The sequence below is a fragment of the Microcaecilia unicolor genome, chromosome 8 (genome assembly GCF_901765095.1).
Source record: "Microcaecilia unicolor chromosome 8, aMicUni1.1, whole genome shotgun sequence".
In the NCBI taxonomy this organism is placed as follows: Eukaryota; Metazoa; Chordata; class Amphibia; order Gymnophiona; family Siphonopidae; genus Microcaecilia; species Microcaecilia unicolor.
In genome coordinates this window covers 73,508,936-73,525,316 of record NC_044038.1, presented here as the reverse complement: position 1 = coordinate 73,525,316, position 16,381 = coordinate 73,508,936, and the positions used below count along the sequence as shown (strand labels likewise).

Below are 16,381 nucleotides of genomic sequence, written 5' to 3'. Positions count from 1 at the left end.
ATGAAAAAAATATTCAAACTCATGAACAAACTACTGAAAACCCAGAACATATTGGCAACAACTGAAACACCACAAACTGAGGACGAGCTTGCACAATACTTCAAAAACAAAATAAACACAAGATCAAACCTTGCAAAACCACAAATAAATATCACAGACTACCTACAGGACTGTGAAACACATGACAACCACACAGCAACAGACAGAATATGAACCACATTCAAACCACCCCAACTAGACAGTAAAGATACTATTGACAAAATGCACGTACTGCCTATTTGACAAATACCCCAACTACATGATAAAAACCCCACCAGACTGGTTCATCAAGTACCTCACCAAACACATCACATACATGTTTGAAAGAGGTCAATTTCCAACAGACAAAGGCGACATTATACTCACACCAATCCCCAAAAACTCCACCAGCAAGATCAGTGATATCACAAATTATAGACCAGTAGCCTCAATTCTACTACTGACCAAAACGAACACAGCAACTAATGGAATACTTGACAAAATTCTCAATAAATCCCAATCAGGTTTCAGCCGACAACACACCACTGAGATGGTCATAACCACCCTGATAACAAAATTCATAAGCATAATATGCCAAGGACAAAACGTATTACTACTGCAATTCGACATGTCAAGTGCGTTCGACCTAGTAGACCACACCACACTGACACTCCTTAACAACATAGGTATCAGCGGTGCCGTGGCAACACGGTTCAATGTTTTCCTAAAGACCAGATCCTACACTGTAAAGATGTCCAACCAAACAGGGATAACCAATATCACCAATACTGTTCAAAATAATGATGGTGCCACCCGGAAAAAAACTGGAATTAATGGGTTTATATAGGCAGATGATGTCACCATCTTCATACCTTTCCAAAACAATATCACAAACATACAGGACAAAATAAAAAATGGATTGGACTTCATGGAAGAATGGGCAACAATTTTCAAACTCAAACTGAACAGAGACAAAACCAAATTTCCCTCGACAATCTTTCCGGATACTGGTCCAATCAACGATACTATCGCAACAAGACTACTGCAATGCAGACTATGTAGGGAGCAAGGAAAACACACTAAAATCGCTGCAAACAGTCCAAAACACGGCAGTAAGACTGATTTTCAAGAAATCAAAATACGAAAGCGCAACCCCACTGCTTGAAACACTACACTGGCTACCAGTCAAGGCAAGAATATTTTTCAAAGCGAACATTCTAAAATTCAAGATACTATTTGGAATGGCACCTGAATATATGCTTAACATGATTGAACTATCCTCAAGAAATGCCAGCCCAGTAAACAGAAACTACCTACTCCTACATTTTTACCCAACTGCAAAAGCACCATCTACAAAACTATCTACACAGAAGGATTTAGCTACCAAGGTTCCAAATGGTGGAACTCGATACCAAAAACCATAAGCATCAAACTTCTCCAATTCAGAAAAGAAATGAAAACCTACCCCTTCAAAAAACTCTACAGCTAATCACAAAGATATCGTGGCCTTCCTTTTAAATCTACCCTTCAAAAACTATATGAATAACATCATCAAAACTGTACAACTGAACACAAAAGCTACCACTGCCTTCTCCTCTTCAAAACTCAATGACTAACCACACACACTACAGATGCCCTCTCCACATTGCACAACACTATTGTAACTCCACGAAAATGCCATTTGTAAGCCACTTTGAACTGAAATTTGTTTTGGATAATAGTGGTATAAATAAAACAAAAGCACTGAACCCTGAGACAAGCACTAACACCCTCCCCCCCCCCAAAAAAAAACAATCTCATACACCCTCTCCCCAACACTACTACTACTTAACATTTCTAGAGCGCTTGCAATGACCTCCCTTCCATCCTCCCCAACACAACCTCAGACCCCTCCCACCCCTCAACACAAATACTGATCCCCCTCCCAACTCCCTGATGCAAGCAGTAACCCCCTCCCACACCCAACATAAGCAGTGATGCCCACTTTCAACCCATCCACACAAGCACTAACCACCCTCCCACCCTGACAGAATCTCGTACCACGTTTTACTCCACAACGGACATAACAGCGGACCCCCCTCCCCCAGCTACAATAGGTCCCCCATGATGACCTTTTAGTCCCTGGTGCTTCAGTGGGGTGATGGGGCCAGGAAGGAACCCCACTAGCTCCTGGAGCCGTTGTTGGGCGAAAGAGCGAATGGGGTTGACTCCTGCCCCACTGGACCACCACCATCCGGGGATGGGGTCTATTTTAACTGGGGGTGGGGAAGAGGTGTCTGAGATTGTGTCGGGGAAGGGGGTGCATGCACACTGCGCTTATGCTGTCCCAGCTGGCAGCCTGATGGAGCCTAAATTCTGCCCGCGACGGTCAATGAGCTGTCTGTGCTATAAATAAGATCAGTAAATAAACAACTACAGATCGAAACCGGTAGGACTAGGAGAGAGTCAGCCTGAGATAACGAAACCTTTCCTCACCTGGGAAAAGGGTTGCAGGTCTGCTCTCTTCGGTGTTGAGATCTGGATCCTCTCCCTCCGAGTCCCCGATTCCCCTAGGTGCGGTGTGAAAGCAGCGGAAAGGAGGGGGAGTCGGGTTGGGGGTTGAAGGTTGCAGGTCACCGGTTGTTCAGTTTCGTTTCCCGATTTGCATTGCAGTGCGTACGAAAGCTTGGCAAAAACAACAGAACATCCGTCCAGGGCCTAACACTAATCCTCCAGAGCCCGGCTCTCGGCCCAGTCAGGTAGGTACCTGCAAGGAAACGAGGATTCAGTAGCCCACTGACAATCACCACCACCCGGTTCCGTTCGTGTTTTGCTGCATGCGTCTCCGGCCGGCCCCCAACTTGTATTTCTCCGGCAAGGTGATCGCCATTGCCCGCCCCCCAGAAAGCAGTCAGGAGATCTTTGGAGATGAGGAGGGGTCTTGAATACTAATAGTCATTGGATAGGGAGCGGTTCTGGAGGAGAAATTAGTAATTGCATAAGTTGTCAAATGTTGAAAGCACCAAGTGCCCAGACTGAAGAGGAGCTTTCTCCCACTTACCCCCCCCCCCCCCCCCCAGTAGTGCCACTTGAAAGAGACACACCACATTGTACTGTGGCTTAACGTGTCCCCACCCCTGCTTTCAAAGTCTCTAGGGAAGCCTGCTCTCCCTTTCTGCCCCCCCCCCCCCCCCCCCCGGTTCTCCAGTAGAGGATCCCTGTTGTTACCTTCATCATTTGTATAAGAAATCTGGTTTCCTGAGATTTCCCTCATATTTACGATGTAATTCTGAGGGATGTTTTTTCTCCAAGATTTCTTTTTGTAATCAGCACTGAGCCTTCGGGTAAGATATAGACAGTAAGTACCAGTAGAGAATGACACGGGGACGGGGAACCACAGTAACCGCAGAAATGGGGACAGGGATAGATCCAATGGGGGATGGGGACAGAGCCCACGGGGACAGGGGACGAACTTTGTCCCTGTGTCATTTTCTACTTTGAAGCCTGTTAATGAACTGGACTGTTATTTATGTTTAAGTGATGCGCACTAAATGCTATAAATAAATACATATTTTGATTTTTTGGAAAAACAAGCAAACATACTGGCATCAACTAGCAAAATTTGCATGGGAGATCCTGTACATCCTGCTACCAGCACATCTAATAAGAAGACAACTTCTATAACAGGAACGACTGTGGAAGACAGGAGAGATAGATTGAATCCTGAGATTGTTGATGATTTCTTATTTATCCACAGTTTAAAAAAGCATAACAGTGCTATATAGGGCATATTTTCCCCTCTAGGGCATATAGAATGGGTTGTATTTTATACCCCTGGACATTTTAACAGTGTGAATTAGGATTCCTTGGTGTAGTAGAAATCACCTATTGTTGGGGTTGGAAGGGTGGTGGTGGGAAGGAGGGTTATAGCTGCTCATTGTTATTATTATTCTCTATTTGTAATTTATACACAACAGGTGCACAGCATATTGTTCCTTTTTATATTTTAATAAAAAGATGTAAATATAAAATCATAAGTGTTCGAGGCTTCTGCAGATAAGAACAGAGACCATGGGGACGGGACGGGGACAGAACCTGCGGGGACAGGGCGGGGATGGAGATAGGGCCTGCGGGAACGGGGCAGGGATGGAGATAGAACCTGCGGGGATGGGGTGGGGACGGAGACAGAACCCACGGGGACGGGGCGGGGACAGAGACAAACTTTGTCCCCGTGTCATTCTCTTAAGTACCTGTATTGCAAATGCAGCCCTGATACAGAGGTCATACTGAGGACTTCAGATATTTACCCCCCCCCCCAAAACCACCAATATGATGACCTCCCAACTCTGAATACTAATAGGACCATTGGGAAGGGAAAATGAGGAGTCCAGGGACCAGTGGCAGCCCTCATTGTCTTTTTATTTTTTTCTGATATTCTGCTTGTCCACCTAGGCTAAGGGCAGAAAGGGAAAACTAGATTAGGAACAACTATGCTTAAAGGACAACTCATTCCTCAATAAACAACAGAAAATGCATTTGAAAATGTGTTATTCGTTCAAAAAATACTAAGACTAGGGGACACTCAGTGACGTAACATGGTAATACTTTAAAAGTTAATAGGAGGAAATATTTTTATATTCAATAAATAGTTAAGCTTAGAGGATGTGGTAACAGTGGTTAGCATATCTGGGTTTAAAAAGGTTTGGACAAGTTCCTGGAGGAAAAGTCCATAGTCTGCTATTGAGATAAAAATGGGGAAAGTTTCATTCGGGTTTACTATCCCGCCTATCAGAGCATGTGTCTAGGTGGCTTGCATACTGAAATGTAATATCAAAAAAAGTTTAGCATATATACGTTGAAAATACAGGGGACAAGAGAGAAGGATGGTAGAACTACAATATATGTATAGGAAAGGGGGAGGGGGAAAAAGAGAGGGGGAGTGCATTAAACAGTGCTGCAGTCAGCCAGGCTTATTCTCCAAGTTCACTGAATAGAGGGATATAAGTATAGATGAAGGATTATGAAAATGCATCTAGAAATAGGAAAGATTTATGCTGTGCTTCAAATCTTTGAAGGGAACTATGATGGCGAAGTAACTGTGGCAGCCTGTTCCAATGTTCTGGACCTAGTACAGAGAAAATAGCTTTTCTAGCGTGTGCATGAACAATCTTGCTATTGCTGTCACTGGAGTTGGTAGCATGGAGTCTTGTTACTATTTGGGATTTTGCCAGGTACTTGTGACCTGAATTGTTCACTGTTGGAAGCTGGATACTGGGCTAGATAGACCATCGGTCTGCCCCAGTATTCTTACTACTACTACTACTATTTAACATTTCTAGAGCGCTACTAGGGTTACGCAGCGCTGTACAATTTAACAAAGAGAGACAGTCCCTGCTCAAAGAGCTTGCAATCTAATAGACAATGAGGATACTGCCCCCCCCCCAAGGCAGTTTGAAGCTGGGTTGGTGAGGATGGATTTCATTGACACACACTGGTCAGCAGTGTCATGGCCCCACATGGGAAGATAGTTGGCCGCTCTCGATCAACTCATTAGAATCCGAAGTGGTCCCAGCTTAATAATTAAGAAAGACTGCTGTACTAGGGGATAGGGGCTTGCTCCCGTTAGCCTCACCAAACGTCCAGTACAAGCTCTCTCTCACCTCAAACAATCACATCAGTATGCCGTTCCTTATTTTTCAAAGCGGGGGTGGAGGGGAGAAGAAGCTTGATGTGGAAATAGTGATAGAGTACTCTGGGAGGGGATTGAGGCATCAGCTGAGAATTGTCTCACAAAGGATCACTTGAAGATCCACCACCTTGATGCTAACTATCTTCAGGCACCCTCCCACCCAAGGTACTCGGCTCCATAGATGTCAACAGTATCTTTTTTTAATGTAGAAATCAAGTTAATTCACCTGTGACTAGTTATCCTTATTTCTACACATCTAAGTACATGAGCATGGCAATCACCCATCTCTTAGGTGAGATCAGCTCCATCTGGTAGCATACTTTCATTATCCTTCACTTCCACCTTATGTTCCTGTGCAGTGGAACTGTGAAACTCAAATTGGCTTTAGAGGCCAACTGAATTTCATTTTTGGTTTCAGCACTGAAACTGGCCTGAAATCCATGTTTGGCCTTGTTTCAGTTTCACTCAAAAATGCTAGTGCATTTTCAGCTGAAACTGAAACTCTGGGCTGTGTCCCTCCCCCTTGCCCCGGAAGAACCATGTCTATCCTTCCCTGCCTACCTCCCCCATGACCACAGCGATCCGACCCTCCCCCTGACACACCCGAGCCCTCTTTATGGATCTATCTTAAACCTTGGTGGTGTAGTGGCCTAACCAGTTCAGGAGCAATTAAAATGGCTGCCGAGACCTTCAGTCTCTCCTGCCTATGCAGCCACTGCTGAAGGTCTTGGCATCCATTTTGAAAACGGAGATGGCAAGGGCAGGTGCGACTGAGGATCACTTTTCTGCCCCGGCTAGGCCACTATGTAACAGAATCTTCGGCTAAGTAAATCAGGAGACAAGAGGCAAATGGTTCCGAAGACAAGGCAGCTTTATTGCTAGCAATGAACAGTACTGAGTTCAATCTCAGGATACTGCGTCACGAGCGTCACTTGACACTCGTTCTTATACAGATTGCTGGTCATGCGCATAAAACGCACCATACATCACACATACACATGCGCAGTACAGGCACATGCGCAATACATTAGTAGTTCTGTAGTTCTCACAGAGAAAAGATACATCAGTTTCATAGCTTTCATAGAAATTGTTACTTTGCAAGAAATGTAACTTATTGCAGTGTTCCAGCACATTTACACAATACAGCCTCTATGCATGGATCACGAGACTGCGCTGGCAGAGCCAGCTGCCTTCCCTACAACCCTAAATTGCTGACTACTACAACTTGTTATCTAGCTGCTGGTTAACAAATACATACTACTAGTAAAAGTCCAAACTGCACAAGTTTAGGTCTTAGTCTAGGCTCATTATATGAAAGCTGAGGTTTTGGTACAAAGCTAAGGTGCAAGTGAGAATGCAAAGTCCAAATAGAAAATCCTGTTAGTGCAAAAGTCCAGATAAAGTAAACAGTGTGTAACGCGGTTTATCTAATGTGTCTGCATCCTGTCTCAAACAGTTATCTAGCTAGCAGGAGCTGACAGTTAATGGTTAAGACACAATACAAGAAGATGCAAATGCTCAGTCAACATTCAAGTATAAAGTGTGCCACAAAGAAGGCAAGGTCCATAAGTTGTGTGCAAAGAGCAAAGTCCATAGGTAGTATGCACAGAGCTTGAGGTTGTCCTGCCAGTCTAGTGATGGCTGCAGGCCGTGTATAGTGTTCTCTTGTCCACTCCTACAATTAGACCACCAAGGTTTAAGGTGGGTCTAGGGCGGGGAGGGGCTCTGTCTGGTTTGTAAGAGGAGGAAATGAGAGCCATTTTGGCAGGTTGAAACAAAAAAACCTACTTTCAGTCAGCCTGTAACTGGCATCTCCCTTCTAGAAACACTGACTATCATATGCTCACTTGTTTCCCCTTGCAAATAAGTTTGAATATAATTATATCCTTTAGTTTTGGAGAACAATTAATTCAGTATAGTTTACATGATTTTTTTTATGTTTAAATCTTTTTTATTGATAAACGACAACATAAACTTGATACAATTCTCATCATAGATTACAGAATCAAATGTCATTTATGAGACTAACACCATTGTATAAATTACAATTATGGAAATTTGTTTTCCCCATTTCCTCCCCCCCCCCCCTCCCTCCCTATTATACCTTGTGCTAACGCAAATTGGCTAACAAAATAGAACTATTCCAACAGATAACCTATTCAATATCGGAATCATTTCCTCATGTATTCCAATCCCCCCAGATTGTGCCCCTATCTCCCCAACTTCCAAGAATATTCAACAAGCATCAGCTCAATGGGTAACATAAACTTAAACATATATGATCATTTGGACTCTATGAGTGGAGGGGCTATTACTCTGGTATAATATGCATAATATAGCAATAGAGAGGCCTCACCATCTCGTCCGAATCTAGCCCAGACCAAAGACTTTGACTCTTATAGCCTCCAGTCTGTCCCCCAGATCACAAAGCGAGGGTGACCAAATTGTATTGGCTAGTCAAGCCGGAAACCATTTGCTCTATCCCCTATATCGGAGGCATATCCCGACGCCAAATAAACTGAGAAAGCACAGAGCCAAAGTCTCCGTTAATCCAACATATGATTTTTTTTAATAAAACGATGCACACTGGGGATAGTTTCTTCCATGTGCATTGATAAATATTGGATCACCACTCTATGATAGTGGTTGGGAACTGTGTTAGTGAGCACACAGTATTTCCTTCCAATTTTTTCTTTTGGGTTTTTTTCCCTTTGGTTTCTTTTTGTGTTTTTCCTCTCTGTGTTATGATTTATTATATTCCCTTATTTTTTGTTATTCACCCTGCTGTCGACATTTTCAAACCCAAAGAGCTGCTCACTGGCTGAGGAGGCCACAAGCAGGCAGACAGCAGCCTGAGCTTCCCAATCTATTTTAATTGCACAGGAAACAGAAAAAGGGAGAATTTATTTATCCTGGAATAGCTGTTTCCACAGTAAATAGCCTGAAATTCACAGGGACTGATGTGTGGTTGCTAAGTGTATATATTCTTGTTTTCTTGCAGACTATAAAAGAAAAATGGCGGATGCCACAGCTACTGATGAAGAAATGCTGAAAGGTGTGCTAGAGCAGCATGCGATGACGGACAACAAGGCCTGTGTTACTCAGATCCAAGCACTGCTGAATGCAGCCAAAGCCCTGAAGTTGAGCGTGGCAGTTATTGGAGAAAGCGGATCCGGGAAGTCCACCTTGGTTAACGCTCTACGTGGCCACCAAGAGTTCTATGATGAAAGTCACATCCCTTCATTCTTCAACAACACAGACGAGACGAAGGTGCCTGTTAGTTACCCATTCCCCGCTCACCCTAATGTCATGTTGTGGGACCTTCCAGGTTATGATACTGATGCTCCAGTGGCCCAGTGCCTGAAGAGCATCGACCTCAACTATGATATCTTCGTGTTGGTCATGGTCGGTTGCCTTACAGAAACCCATGTCAAACTACTGAAAACTATCAAACAGAAGAAGAAGATCTTCCAAGTGGTCCGCACCAAGGTGGATCTGGAGGTCCATACGGCCAAGCGGATCCTGGGATCTTGCTTCACAGTAAAGACCAGTCTACAGGATCTGCGAAAGGGATGCACAGAAAAGCTGAGCAAGGAGGGACTCGAAGCAGATCGATTCTTTCTGGTGGCTGGGCTGGAACCTGCAAAATATGACTTTACCCAACTGGAGGACAATCTGGAGAAAGACATCCTCAGCATGAAACGGTTAAAAACTGTTTTTTTTTCTTTAGTTTATATGAAACCAAGAGCAATAAATAGATCTATAACAGGGCCAGCTCAATCTATAGACCAGTTGAGGCACAGTGATGAAGGACACCAGAATCACTGTTCCTTCTAGGCCCCCGTGATCTGGCCTTTCTCCCTCTCTCTTCCTTCCCCCACCCACAGTCTAACATCCCCCTCTCTCTCAAATTCTCCCCCACCCCAGTCTATCTTCAGACTGCTAGAGGGCATCAACAGTGTCAGCGATTCACACATGCTACCTGTGGCCAGCCAGAGCCTTCCCTCTGATGCAACATTCTGTTTCTGGTAGGGTTGCCTGCAGCAGAGGGAAGGCTTGGAGCTGGCTGCAAGTAGCATTTGTAAATCACTGCCGCTATTGGCACCCTCTAGGAGTTTGAACTAGACCGGGGAGAGGGGATGAGTGGGGGGGGGGGGGGGAGGAAAGAGACTGGATTGCTGGGGGCTTAGAGGGAACAGTGATTTTGGTGCCCTTAATCACCAGCGAGGGGAGGGGGGACAAGATTAGAACCAGGATCTTCGGTTTCTGCTGAAATTGGCTGCTCGGTTTCGGTAGTAAACAAAAATGAAACTTTCCCCACTGCAACAGCCCCCACTCCCTCGCCCCGACCAAAAAAGCCCCGAGTGTACCCCTGGCAGCAGCCCCCCCCCCTTCCTCCCCATGAGGAGTAGCCTAGTGGTTAGTACAGTAGACTTTGATCCTGGGGAACTGGATTCAATTCCCACTGCAGCTCCTTGTAACTGGACAAGTCACTTAACCCTCCATTGCCCCAGGTACAAATAAGTACCTGTATATACTATGTAAACCGCTTTGTATGTAGTTGCAAAAAAACACAGAAAAGCAGTAATACAAGTCCCAATCCCTTTCCCTTACCTTGGTGGGTAGTGGGCACAGATCAAAATGGCTTCTGGGACTTCCAACAGCAGTCTTGCAAGGCTGCTGCAGGAAATCTTGGAAGCCATTTGACTGAGCAGCAGCTCCCAGTAGGAACTAGTGGGGTTCATTCCTGCCCCCAAAGAGGACACTGGACTACCAGAGCTTATTAAGATAGGCCTGAGGAGGGCCTATAGGTGGTCAAGCAGAATGGGGGGCCAGAAAGTGATCATGTGGGGGGGTGGGGGGGAAGAGTTTGGGATTCAGCTGAAAATGCATCGACATTTTTGGCCGAAACCCGAACCCAGATTTTGGGCTGGTTTTGGTGCAAAAACCAAAATCTGGTTGGCTGTACTTGAGAGAGGGTGAGAGATGCTAGATCACAGGTGAGGCGGGGGGGGGGGGGAGAAGAAAGGAAGAGATACTGGATTGTAGGCGGCAGACGCTAAAACGGGGGGAGGGCACCAATGCAAGCCCCTTGTGTTGGCCTTCTCTATAATAACTACTGAGGAAAGGGGTAGGCATCCTATCCATGCAAACGATTCCGGGATGTCTCCAATCTCATCTCTATTCCCCTCCTCCCCCCCTCTTCCCTCCCCTTCTCATGTGCCTTATAGAATGCCCGATCAGTCTGCAACAAACTTCCCTTCACCCATGATCTCTTCATCTCTCATTCCCTTCAACTGCTCGCCCTAACAGAAACCTGGCTCTCCCCTGATGTCTCTGCCTCAGTTGCGGCCCTATGCCATGGAGGTTATCTCTTCTCCCACACTCCCCGCACAGTTGGCCGCGGTGGTGGCATCGGGTTCCTACTCTCGCCCTCCTGTAGTTTCCAACCTCTCCTCCTACCGCAGTCTCACTGCTTCTCATCCTTTGAAGCCCATGCCATCCGTCTATTCTACCCGTTGCCACTCAGTGGCAGTCATTTACCGCCCCCCCTGATAAATCTCTCTCTTCCTTCCTCACTGACTTCGATGCCTGGCTTTCTGTTTTTCTTGAGCCCTCATTCTTGGAGACTTTAACATACACGCTGATGACCCATCTGACTCTCACGCTTCTCAGTTCCTCACTCTAACATCCTCCTTCAACCTCCAGCTGTGCTCCACCACCCCTACTCACCAAAATGGCGCCTTGACCTCATCCTCTCCTCTTCCGGCTCACCCTCCAATTTCCATGCCTCAGCTCTTCCTCTCTCTGATCATCACCTGATCACCTTCACATTTCTTCACCCCCCCCAGCCCTGCCCAACATTAACCACTTCTTCCAGGAATCTCCAGGCTATTGACCCTCCCACCTTATCCTCTAGTATCTCTAATCTCCTCCCCTCCATCATGTCCTCCGAGTCTGTCGACAAGGCGGTCTCTGCTTACAATGCCACTCTCTCCTCTGCTCTGGACACCCTCACACCATCCATCTCCCATCCCACAAGGCGTACTAATCCCCAGCCCTGGTTGACCCCTTGCATCCGTTACCTTCGCTCCTGCGCCCGATCTGCTGAACGCCTCTGGAGAAAGTCTCGCACCTATTCAGATTTCCTTCATTACAAATTCATGCTATCCTCCTTCCAGTCCTCCCTATTCCTTGCCAAACAGGACTACTACACCCAATTGACCAATTCTCTCAGCGCCAACCCTCGTCGTCTCTTCACCACCCTTAACTCCCTCCTGAAAGTGCCCTCCGCTCCCACCCCCCCACTCTCTCCTCAATCACTGGCTGACTACTTCTGCGACAAGGTGCAAAAGATCAACCTTGAGTTCACTACCAAGCCACCTCTTCCCCTTCACCCTTCAACCCTCTCCCTCAACCAACCAACCCTGGCCTCCTTCTCCTCCTTTCCTGATATCACCGAGGAGGAGACCGCCCGCCTTCTTTCTTCCTCGAAATGCACCACCTGTTCCTCCGATCCCATCCCCACCAACAACACCATCTCTCATACTGTCACCCCCTCCATCTGTCATATCCTCAACCTCTCTCTCTCCACTGCAACTGTCCCTGACACCTTCAAGCACGCCGTAGTCACACCTCTCCTCAAAAAACTTGACCCTACCTGTCCCTCCAACTACCGCCCCATCTCCCTCCTACCCTTCCTCTCCAAAATACTTGAGCGCGCCGTTCACAGCCGCTGCCTTGATTTTCTCTCCTCTCAGGCCATCCTCGATCCACTTCAATCCGGTTTTCGCCCTCTACACTCGACAGAGACAGCACTCTTTAAAATCTGTAATGACCTGTTCCTTGCCAAATCCAGAGGCCACTACTCCATCCTCATCCTCCTCGATCTGTCCGCCGCTTTTGACACTGTCAATCATGACTTACTTCTTGACACTGTCCTCATTTGGGTTCCAGGGCTCTGTCCTCTCCTGGTTCTCCTCCTATCTCTCCCACCGCACCTTCAGAGTACACTCTCATGGATCGTCCTCCACCCCCATCCCGCTCTCTGTTGGAGTTCACCAGGGATCTGTCCTTGGACCCCTTCTTTTTTCAATCTACACCTCTTCCCTGGGCTCATGGTTTCCAGTATCATCTCTATGCTGATGACACCCAGCTGTATCTCTCCACACCAGACATCACCGCAGAAACCCAGGCAAAGGTATCGGCCTGCTTATCCGACATTGCTGCTTGGATGTCCAACTGCCACCTGAAACTGAACATGGCTAAGACTGAGCTTATCATCTTTCCACCAAAACCCACTTCTCCTCTTCCTCCATTCTCGATCTCAGTTGATAACACCCTCATCCTCCCCGTCTCATCCGCCCGCAACCTCGGAGTCATCTTCGACTCATCCCTCTCCTTCTCTGCGCATATCCAGCAGACAGCCAAGACCTGTCGCTTCTTCCTCTTTAACACCAGCAAAATTCATCCTTTCCTCTCTGAGCATACCACCCGAACTCTCATCCACTCTCTCATTACCTCTTGCCTTGACTACTGCAACCTACTCCTCACTGGCCTCCCACTTAACCATGTTTCCCCCCTTCAATCCGTTCAGAACTCTGCTGCACGTCTTATATTCCGACTGAACCGATATACTCATATCACCCCTCTCCTCAGGTCACTTTACTGGCTTCCGATCAGATACCGCATACAGTTCAAGCTTCTCCTTCTTACCTACAAATGCACTCAGTCTGCAGCCCCTCACTACCTCTCTACCCTCATCTCCCCGTACGTTCCCGCCCGAAACCTCCGCTCACAGGACAAATCCCTCCTCTCACCCTTCTCCACCACCGCCAACTCCAGGCTCCGCCCATTCTGCCTCGCCTCACCCTATGCTTGGAACAAACTTCCTGAGCCTGTACGCCAAGCCCCCTCCCTACCCATCTTTAAATCCCTGCTCAGAGCCCACCTCTTCAATGTTGCTTTCGGCACCTAACTTTTTCAGGAAATCTAGACTGCCCCTACTGACTGACTGTCAATTTGTCCTTTAGATTGTAAGCTCTTAGAGCAGGGACTGTCCTTCTATGTTAATTGTACAGCGCTGCGTAACCCTAGTAGCGCTTTAGAAATGTTAAATAGTAGTAGTAGTAAAAAGCAGTAAAGAGTTCTTCAAAACAATGCCTAGGAGCCGCCATTGTCTTTCTGGGCTTTTTTTCCCCTATTACTCTACCTCTCTACCCAGGCTTAGTACAGAAAGGGGAAAGAGCCACTTGCTTGAGGACAAAGCATTTCTCAATAGTCAACAGAGAATGCATTTGGAAATGTATTCTTTCAAAAAGTTCTAAGATTAGGGGACACTCAATGAACTTACATAGTAATACTTTTAAACTGAATAGGAGGAAATATTTGTTTTACTCAACAAAGTTAAGCTCAGAGGATGTGGTAACAGTGGTTAGCATATCTGGGTTTAACAAAGATTTGGACAAGTTCCTGGAGGAAAAGTCCATAGTCTGCTATTGAGATAGAAATGGGTAAAGCCACTCCTGTCCCTGGACTTGGTAGCATGGAATTGTGTTACTATTTGGGATTTTGCCAGGTACTTGTGACCTGGATTGGCTACTGTTGGAAGCAGGATACTGGGTTAGATGGACCATCCGTTTGCCCCAGTATAGCTATTCTTCTGTTCAACCTTGAGGATAACCCCCCCCCCCCGCCCCAGCCCAATACAGTTTGAAGGTGGGTTGATGAGGATGGATGTCATTGATACACATTGGTCAGCAGTGTCATGGCAAAAATATTTTGCGGCTCTCTTTCAGCTCTTTAGAATCCAAAAGGACCCCAGTTTAAAAATTAATGAAGACCACTGAGCTACAGTAGTGGGTGAGGGAAGAGAAAGGGCAGATGGGTAAAGAGAGGCCATAAACAGACAATAAGTGAGGCAAAAGAGGGAAAAATAAAAGGCAATAAACAAAGACACAGTAAGTACTGAAGAGAATAAGAGATACAAATGAAAACCAGTCTGAAACCTTTCCCTTTTGTCTGTGTTTTCTCAGGAAGTTTGGGGCCGGTGCAGAAGGTTTAAGCTACAGGAGCCAGGAAAAGCTGCAGCAGATCTGTGAGGTCTGTGAGACGAGTTCACTGGTATGTTTCCCCATCATCATCAGCTCTGCCCTCTATGCCCCTATCAACATACCTCTAGACATCGCTGTCATGGGGGAGACTGGCTCTGGCAAATCATCCTTTGTCAACGCCTTGAGAAATGTGACAGCCGTTGGGGGAGAGGAGGCTGAGACAGGTGTAACTGCCACCACAAAGAAAGCAACTGCCTTCCCATTCTCAGGTGCACCCAACGTCCGTGTCTGGGATATGCCAGGTTTTGGGACTCCCGAACTGCCAATGGAGCTGTACCTTGAACATATGGAACTGGATCATTACGATTTCTTCATTGTGATAGCATCCGAGCGTTATAAGCATACACACAGCGTGCTGGTGAAGGCCATTGTTGCGCTGGGAAAGCGGTTCTTCTTTATCCGAAACAAGATTGATGCAGACATGGGAACTGGCCGTATACAAGAAACCCCCCTACCCCTGACAGAGGCACAAGAGCGTCAGAACAGAGTCAAACAGGATTGCATAGATGCTCTGAGGAAAGAGGGTATAACTGAGCCAAATGTCTTCCTAGTATCCAGCCTGGCTCCTGAAGAGTTTGACATGCAAGAAGTCCGGAAAACTCTGGATCAGCAAGTTCCAGGTTTGAAGAAGGAATCTTTGCTAAGAACAGTCCCAGCCCTCATCACCACTATTGTGAGGAAGAGGAGGAAGGAACTGATGAAAACTGTCTATGGGAAGGCCCTGCAGATATGTTTGCACTCCATTGAGGCCAACTGCAAGGAAGCTGTGTGCAGCCTGACCTCCATCCTCTCTGAGTACTGCAGAGAGCTTAGCTTGGATCAGGAGTCCCTTCAGCAGATAGCAGAATCCACCGGCACACCAATTGAGAGGCTGAAGAATGAGATCCAGTGCCCTCTGGCAAAGGAAATCAAGGAGGATGATGTTCTGAAGCAAGTTTGCAAATCTGTACCCCTCACCGCCTTGGTCTGGACATACGTTCCGTATTGGGGGCAGTCCAGTAGCCCTGAAATGTCTCTTGAGGCCACTTACAATCTGCTGAAGGATGCAGTGTGGGACCTGTCAGGGGATGCTGAGCGGGTGCTGCTGAAGGCATTTGCTGAGAACTAGAGCTACATGGGGATCACTGAGTGAGAGTGAGGCGATTTCACTGATATAGAACGAAACCATAGCCATCCTGCTAAGTGAGATCTGTGGCATAACCCATACATAATCTCAAACACTCATAGGGTGTTCAGCTTGGTGATGTGACATCTTCCTGTAGTAATTTAATTGGCATTTCGGAAGCAGCTGTAGCATAATACCCTATATTCTAATAGTGTGAACCAACCAGTTTATGGAATGACTCAAACATGAACTGTGAACTGTCTCATCTGGTAAATGACCCATCTTTCACTTAGGGGCCTTTATTACGAAGCTGCAGTAAGCATTAGCGCACGCTTACCACAACTTAAAATGGCTTACTGTGAGACGCACTCAGGCGTCCTGCAGGAAGTTCCAAATCAGCTCACGCTAAAAAATATATTTTCATTTTTGTTGGAGGGTTATGTCAGGGGGGTGGAGAGTGGGCATTCCTGTGATAAT

At 46.5% G+C, this 16,381-nt stretch overlaps 2 protein-coding genes across 4 annotated transcripts in view; one reads left to right on the top strand and one right to left on the bottom strand.

Annotated features, from left to right (window-relative positions):
- The window catches only part of LOC115475483 (immunity-related GTPase family Q protein-like), a 25,820-nt gene extending 23,070 nt beyond the window's left edge, over positions 1–2,750 (bottom strand). For all 3 annotated transcript variants that reach the window (XR_003943041.1, XR_003943040.1, XM_030211236.1), the window contains exon 1: positions 2,494–2,750. The gene's annotated coding sequence lies outside the window, so the exon portion shown is untranslated. The remainder of the gene's footprint in view (positions 1–2,493) is intronic.
- LOC115475484 (interferon-inducible GTPase 5-like) lies at positions 2,514–16,381 on the top strand. The gene is made up of 4 exons (XM_030211237.1): positions 2,514–2,571; positions 2,671–2,756; positions 8,688–9,390; positions 14,722–16,381. Exons 3-4 carry the CDS (start codon positions 8,702–8,704, stop codon positions 15,905–15,907), a joined length of 1,875 nt encoding a protein of 624 aa, XP_030067097.1. The 5' UTR covers positions 2,514–2,571; positions 2,671–2,756; positions 8,688–8,701; the 3' UTR covers positions 15,908–16,381.